Source organism: Hesperophylax consimilis, chromosome 28 (genome assembly GCF_061612785.1).
Source record: "Hesperophylax consimilis isolate HC1 chromosome 28, BYU_Hcon_1.0, whole genome shotgun sequence".
Taxonomy (NCBI): Eukaryota; Metazoa; Arthropoda; class Insecta; order Trichoptera; family Limnephilidae; genus Hesperophylax; species Hesperophylax consimilis.
This window is the reverse complement of record NC_142863.1, coordinates 4,398,186-4,406,374: the sequence shown is the minus strand read 5'-3', so window position 1 is coordinate 4,406,374 and position 8,189 is coordinate 4,398,186. Positions and strand designations below refer to the sequence as shown.

The 8,189-nt window shown below is 38.4% G+C and overlaps 1 protein-coding gene across 1 annotated transcript; it reads right to left on the bottom strand.

Moving 5' to 3' along the window:
* Positions 1 to 1,526: 1,526 nt before the first annotated feature.
* LOC149410051 (uncharacterized) lies at positions 1,527 to 6,865 on the bottom strand. The gene is made up of 2 exons (XM_089648928.1): positions 6,829 to 6,865; positions 1,527 to 2,143 (listed from the first exon to the last, which is right to left on the bottom strand). Exons 1-2 carry the CDS (start codon positions 6,863 to 6,865, stop codon positions 1,527 to 1,529), a joined length of 654 nt encoding a protein of 217 aa, XP_089505054.1.
* Between the last annotated feature and the right edge of the window lie 1,324 nt (positions 6,866 to 8,189).

The window sequence follows — 8,189 nt, the reverse complement described above, 5'->3', positions numbered from 1 at the left end:
CATTTTTGGAAAAAATATCATTTTTACGGGCCTAAATTGAGACTTGGGTTCGATCTTTGGAGACCATTTTCTCGAAAACTACATGGCCGAACGGAACAAAATTTCGGATTTGTACTGAAAACTATTGCTTGAAGTGAAATCAATACTAAAATCTAAATAAAGTTGCATTTTTGAAAAAAAAATCATTTTTACGGGCCTAAATAAAAGAGTTAGGTTCGAAATTTGAAAGCCAATTTCTCGGGAACAACGACGCCAAACTGAATAAAATTTCGGATTCGTACTGAAAACTATTGCCTGCAGTGGAATCAATACTAAGATCTAAATAATGATGCAATTTTGGAAAAAATATCATTTTAATGGGCCTAATTTTAACTTGGGTTCAATCTTTGGATGCAATTATCTCGGGAACTACGACGCCAAACAGAATAAAATTTTGGATTAATACAGTAAACTATTGCCTGCAGTTAAATCAATACTAAAATATAAATAAAGTTGCATTTTTGGAAAAAATTACATTTTTACGGGCCTAAATTGAGACATGGGTTTGAACTTTGGAGGCCATTTTGTCGGGAACTACGACGCCGAACTGAATTAAATTTCGGATTCATACTGAAAATTATGTGTTGAAGTTAAATCAATACAAAAATCTAAATAAAGTTACATTTTTAGAAAAAAAATCATTTTTACGGGCCTTCATGTAAGAGTTAGGTTCGATCTTTGTAAGCCATTATCTCGGGAAATACGACGCCGAACTGAATGAAAATTCGGATTCATACTGAAAACTTTTGTTTGCAGTGAAATCTGAGCAGCGTCCTCGTGCAATTCGGCTCGAAGGACCATAAGCAGCGTCCTCGTGTGGAGTCCAGAAGCCTCCAGTCAGTTTGTAAGGCTGATCGGCTTGTGTAGGCTTCTTTCGTATCACGACAAGGATTGGCTTGCCGTTGAGATAGATGGAGGTTCGCTTCTCATTAAAAACACTTGTGTTTTTGTTGATATGTTTAATATGTAACACAGAAGAGGGTGGACATTAAACCGAGAGAGAGAGAAGCGAGAGTTGGATGATACTCAATGTAAAATTGAATGCTAAGTAGAATAGAACAAAAGATCTCGATCACAAAAAACTATATAAAACAAAACACCAATATTTGACGTGAATACAGACACAAGATATTATAGATGCGAAATAAATGACAATATTACACTATGACGTGCCATAGATAAAAAGATTTAACATAAAAGGTGGCACAGACAGAAAAAGATAATGTAAAAGGCTCTACACATCGAGATTATAAAATGAAAAAGTGAAAGAGTTTAGGCTTGACTGAAGTTAAATAAAACAGGACAATCACAAGATACGACACGCAACATACTCCCGGCTTTGACAAACTAAGTTTGTTAACAAAATCATGATGAAGTCGATGAAAGTAAAGTTCACTGTGGAGAATGTCACTGGAGAGTCATTGCATAAATTTTACTGGAGAAAGTTTTTATAGTAATTCACTGGAGAAGTTATTGTAGGAAAGTCACTAAGGTGACAGAGATGATGATGATGCTGATGACGATGATGATGTTGTCTGGTCAACGGGTAGTAGACAGAGCCGGTTGACAGCCCTTGTTACTGTCGATTTAGAGGTAGCGACAGTAGCTGCTCGTGTGATGCCATCAGTGCCAGGGTGTAGTGTCAGAATGCGACCAAGAGCCCACTTGGTAGGAGGTAAGTTATCCTCAAAGAGCAGTACCAAGGAGCCTGGTTGCAGCACGTCTTGGGTTTTGGTCCTCCATTTAGCTCGTTCCTGCAAGAGAATGAGATACTCCTTAGACCACCTTTGCCAAAAATGTTGAACGAGCTGAGTGGTTCGTTCAAATCTGGAGAGCCTTCCAGAATTCGTAGCGGTCAGGTCCAGTTGAGGTGCAGCAACCAAAGATTCGCCAATAAGGAAGTGACCCGGGGTGAGAGGAGTGAGGTCAGATGGATCGGTGGAAAGGGGGGTGAGCGGACGAGAATTGAGGCATGCCTCGACCTGCGTTAAGACAGTATACAGCTCCTCAAAGGTCAATGACAAGTTACGGAGAACTCTAGTCAAATGATGCTTGGCTGACTTCACTGCGCTCTCCCATAATCCGCCAAAATGAGGAGATCTAGCTGGAATAAAGTGCCATTGAATAGAATGAGAACCAAAAAAATCCGAAAATTCTTTCTGAGTCGAAGAGTTCTGCAAAAAAGAGGTTAAGGACTTGAGATCATTTGAAGCTCCTGCAAAATTCCCAGCATTGTCTGAGTAGATATGAGCACATTTTCCACGTCGTGCGATAAAGCGATTGAAACATTTGAGGAAACCCGTAGTAGATAAATCAGTAGCAAGCTCAAGATGAACTGCCTTGGTAGAAAAGCACACAAAGATACACAAATAAACCTTGAGAGTTGTTTTACTACGAATATTTCCAGATTTAATGTAATAAGGTCCTGCGTAATCAACACCACATGTAAGAAACGGGAGTGTTGGTTGCAGTCTAGAATGAGGTTGGTTCCCCATTAATGGTTGAAGTGTTGTAGGTTTTGACCTGAAACAAACTATACATTTACGAAGAACACTGCGTATGGTGCGTCTTCCACAGAGTGGCCAAAATTGTAAACGAATGGATGCGAGTAACGCTTGCGGTCCAGCATGTAATAATTGACGATGAAAATGATTTATAATTAGGTTAGTAAACTGGTGATTGGAAGGTAAAACTACAGGATGTTTTTGATTATAGGTGAGGTTTGCATTTGATAGACGTCCGCCAACGCGCAGTACGTTCTCCGAGTCTAAAAATGGGTTCAATGAGAGAAGTTTACTATTTGACAAAAGACATTTTGATTTTGACTGTAATGCCTTTATATCTAATGCAAAGCATTGCCTTTGAACTATTTTAACAAGCGTTGTCATTGCAGTAGTTAGTTCAAGTACAGTTAGTGCGGTTGTTTGAGATTCAAACTTGCGGAGAGCATTAGTTTTGAAACGAATACAATAAGCTACTACTCTTTGCAATTTATGTAAAGTAGAATAACGATCAAAGATGTCAGTGTTATGTATTTGTGTTATGAATGCTTGAGTAGTGGTTTTCTGTTCCGGAAGTTCTAGTGAATCTGGGATGACGGTAGTTGGCCAATGTGTTTCATTTTGAGATAGCCATAGAGGACCATTCCACCAGAGGTTGCAAGATGCAAGATCCATTGGAGAAACTCCTCTAGATATGAGATCAGCAGGGTTTAGTTTGATTGAAACATGTCTCCATTGTCCATGAGAGGTTGTGTCTTGAATCTCCGATACACGATTGGCAACAAAGGTTTTCCATCGTGCAGGCGATGCGGCGATCCACGCGAGAGTTATCGTAGAATCGCACCAGTAAGAGGTGGATCCTTGAAATGTTAATGAGTCTGTTACCTTCTTCATGATTTGAGATAATAAAAGAGCTCCTGATAGTTCTAATCTAGGCAAGGAGATTTTTTTCAGAGGCAGATCCAGATGCCGTTTTCGAATGTCCGTATGTAAATACATGCTCCATATGCGCGTTCTGATGAATCGCAGAATCCGTGTAATTTAGAATATTCCTTAATTGTAGGTACATGTCTAGGTATAGATATTAGATTAATGTCTTTCAACTGATGTTGAAAGTTGAGCCATGAAGTTTGAATATGACTTGGAACGTCTGAATCCCAGTCAATTTTTAATTGCCATAAATCCTGGATGAATAATTTTGCAGTGATATTTATTGGAGCAATTAGACCGAGAGGGTCGAATAGTTTCGCTATTTGTGACAAAAGATTTCTTTTAGTTATAGATGAATTTACAGATGACGTAGCAGGTTGATATCTAAGTGTATCCAGAGTAGAATTCCAACTCAGACCGAGTGTTTTGGAGGTTTCAGATTTTCCCAGTAATGTCGAATCGACAGACTGATAGAGGGATTTTTCGTCTGCGATGAGATATTCGTCATTGGATTTCCATTTTCGTAGATTCATACAGGCAGAACTTAATGTAGAATTTATATTATACTTGAGTTTTAGCGTTGTCTCAAAATCATTACTTCCTGTAAGGAGATCGTCGACGTAAAAGTCATGTAGGATGCGCTGACTTGCGTCTGGCGACGATTCTTGTGAATCCAGTGCTAGTTGCCGTAGACATCTTGTCGCTAAATACGGAGCAGATGCCGTACCGTACGTAACTGTGTTGAGTCTGAAATGAGACAATTTGTTTGAAGATGGGTTTGACCAAACAATTCTTTGTAAATCACGATGTTTGGGAGTTATTAAGATCTGTCGGTACATTTTTTCTATGTCCGCAGATATTACATATCTGTAAGTTCTGAAACGTAGGATTATTGAAAGGAGATCATCTTAAACGGTCGGTCCAACCATGAGGATGTCATTTAGAGAGAGCCCTGAGGAGGTTTTCGCAGATCCATCAAACACGACCCTCAGTTTGGTGGTTTCGCTGGATTCACGTAGAATAGAATGGTGAGGTAAGTAGAAATGATGGTTAGAGGATGAAGTGTTGTCCTTAATAGATATTTCAGACATATGGTTTAGGTGAATATATTCATTGATGAATTCGGAGTATTGCAATTGTAGTGGAGGTGAGAGTTTCCGTTCAACGGAGAGCCATCGTTTTGTAGCTGTGTTTAGCGAAGAACCCAAGTCTTGTGGGTTTCCCTTGAGCAGAAGCTCCACGATGAATCTACCATCTTCATTTCTGTAATGTGTGTCAATGAAGTGTGATTCGACAGCCTTTTCTTCCAAGGACTGAGGTGGATGAGAAAGGTTTTCTTCCATATGCCAGAATTTAGTCATGAGATCATGAAGGGCATTGTTTTCTTTAATGGAAAATAAAGAAATACCTTCGTCAGCTGGTGTGTCGGTGTGTGTAATTACCCAGCCGAAAGCGGTTTGTTGAAGTTGCATTCCTGAGATGTTTGTTCGCCTTTGTTCTAGGCAACTCCAGAACATGTCGCAGCCAAGAAGGATGTCGATTGATGCAGGTTCATGATAGGTTGGACCAGAGTGGAAGATACTACCAGTATCGCCCTGGTGTAAGACCACCATTCAGAATTGAAACGTTGCTCCAAATGGCTTTAGCCGTGTTTAGTGACTAGATCTGAATAGCCAGGTACTTCCCCACCTTCCTCTTTCCCTTCCCCACTTACCTTCAGCCTCACAACATCCCCCAACTGGGGATGCCATAGTCTCACTGGCTCCAGACGGGAGCAGTTGGGACTCTTGTGAGGTATTCACTGTAAAAAAAAAAAAAAAAAAAAGGTTGGGTCTGCTAGCTTCATGTGAGATGGGAGCATAACTGTTGCGTTGCTGGTGATTTTGTGTACTGGAATGTTTGGAGTAATTTCATTTAAACAGATGCAAGATAATTGTTTTACAAAACGCTTTTTATATTGTGAAGCAATGGTTATATTAGTTTTGAAATTACTGTTGAATGATGCGCCGGTTATTCCAGTAATTGGGCTATCTGACTTTATTAGCTGAACACCTAGATGCGTAGCTAATTTTGTGGTAATGAAGTTGCTTTGACTGCCAGAATCGAGTAAAGCTCTGGCCTGGATGAAATGTCCTTGCGCATTCTTCACATTGAGAATAACAGTAGATAGTAAGGCATGAGATTCGTTCGCCATGGATGTAGCGGAGATGATTGGACCTTGTTTAGATTCAGTTTGAACTTCTTTGTGAAACAGAGTGTGATGTTTTTTGTTACATGTTTGGCAACGGAATTTGCTTTGACATTGTTCATAAGAATGACCCTTTCCTAGACAGTTGTAACATAATTTAAAAGTCTTAGATGCATTTATTCTGTCTTGAAGAGTCATTTTCTGAAGTTTAGGGCATTGATAGATAGTATGATTTTCAGAACAGACATTGCAACAATAATTTGGAGATGTTACAAAAGTGAAATTTGGTTTTTTGCTATTAATGTTATCAGATTTATGAGCTGTTGCAGATGACTTTGGAATAGATTGAAGCATAATAGATTTATCGGTTAAAAACTTTATGAATGTTTCCATAGAATGAACGTAAGTATTTGGTTCAGGAATGGGAATTCGTTCCCACTCGCGAGATGTTATTGGATCAAGTTTTTTTTGACAAATGATGAATTAGTAAGGCATCCCAATGTTCTGTAGGTAGGTTTAAATTTTTCAAAGCCCGTAAATTAATTAAAATTTGTTCTAAAAAGGCTTGAATTTCTTTGGAAGATTCAAATTTAATGTTTGCAATATTGTATATAGCTTGGATGTGGTTTTGAATTATTAAGCGTTTATTTGCGTATCGATCTGTTAATAAATTCCATGCAATTTGATAATTATTTGATGAGATTTCCAGAGATGTTAATAATTTGGAAGCGCTTCCGGTTAAGCACGATTTAAGATAGTGAAATTTCTGAATTGCAGATAATTCCTGGTTTGTTTCAATTAATGATTGAAAAGATTCTTCGAAACAAGTCCACTCAGAGATTGTTCCGGAGAAAGTAGGTAGTTTCAAAATTGGTATTTGAATTTCGAAATTTATATTTAATTGTGATTGATGTGAATTAAGTTTGGAATCGCTCGTCAGACGCGATTTTGCTTCGGAGATGGCCTTGAAACACATTGTTTCAAAGCGATCGGTGTCATCATCCGAATCGAAATTCAAACTTTCATCACACATACTGATTTTAAGTTGAATTTCCATGCATAAGTCATGCAAAGGTTCGATTTTTGCCAATCGGACTTAGATGATTGACTGATCCGTTCGGTCTTCATCTAACAATGACTGAAACTTCGTTATCAGCCCTTTGATCTGACCTCTTCTGGCTATGAAAGCCTTCAGGTTGTCCGCCATTGTCAGATGACTAGAGATCCGTGCCTGTTATGATTGAGAAACAGCAAAGTATTAACACAGTAAGGAGGGAAAGTTGAAAGGATTGACTTAATTTGGTGCTTGCTGTGATGATTGCTGATTTCTCCTGTGGTGGCTTGGGTGATGATTGCTGGTGTAATCCGGCTCGAAGGACCATAAGCAGCGTCCTCGTGTGGAGTCCAGAAGCCTCCAGTCAGTTTGTAAGGCTGATCGGCTTGTGTAGGCTTCTTTCGTATCACGACAAGGATTGGCTTGCCGTTGAGATAGATGGAGGTTCGCTTCTCATTAAAAACACTTGTGTTTTTGTTGATATGTTTAATATGTAACACAGAAGAGGGTAGAAATTAAACCGAGAGAGAGAAGCGAGAGTTGGATGATACTCAATGTAAAATTGAATGCTAAGTAGAATAGAACAAAAGATCTCGATCACAAAAAACTATATAAAACAAAACACCAATATTTGACGTGAATACAGACACAAGATATTATAGATGCGAAATAAATGACAATATTACACTATGACGTGCCATAGACAAAAAGATTTAACATGAAAGGTGGCACAGACAGAAAAAGATAATGTAAAAGGCTCTACACATCGAGATTATAAAATGAAAAAGTGAAAGAGTTTAGGCTTGACTGAAGTTAAATAAAACAGGACAATCACAAGATACGATACGTAACAAAATCAACACTAAAATCTATATAAAATTGCATTTTTGGAAAAAAATCATTTTTACGGACCTGATTTGAGACTTGGGTTCGATCTTTGGAGGGCATTTTCTCAGGAACTACGACGCCGAACTGAATAAAATTGAGGATTCGTTCTGAAAACTATTGCCTGCAGTGAAATCAATACTAAAAACTAAATAAAGTTGCATTTTTGGAAAAAAATTCATTTTTTCGGGCCTAATTTGAGACTTGGGTTCGATCTTTGGAGGGCATTTTCTCGGGAACTTCGATTCCGAACAGAATGAAATTACGGATTCGTACTGAAAACGATTGCCTGCAGTCATCTATTGCCTGCAGTCAACTTTTGCCTGCATCAATACTAAAATCTAAATAAAGTTGCATTTTTGGAAAAAATTTCATTTTTACGGGCCTAATTTGAGACTTGGGTTCGAACTTTGGAGGCGATTTTCTCGGGAACTACGACGCCGAACTGAATAATTTTTTTTCGATTCGTACTGAAAACTATTGCCTGCAGTGAAATCAATACTAAAATTTAAATAAATTTGCATTTTTGGAAATAATTTCATTTTGACGGGCCTTAATGTAAGAGTTAGGTTCGATCTTTGAAAGCCATTAT

Excerpts from the sequence above, each read along its gene's own strand:
- LOC149410051 (XM_089648928.1), bottom strand. The coding sequence starts at position 6,865 with ATGGCGGACAACCTGAAGGCTTTCATAGCCAGAAGAG. Across the intron at positions 2,144-6,828 it reads GGCTTTCATAGCCAGAAGAG|CTAGATCTCCTCATTTTGGC; the intron begins GTCAGATCAAAG and ends ACTTTATTCCAG.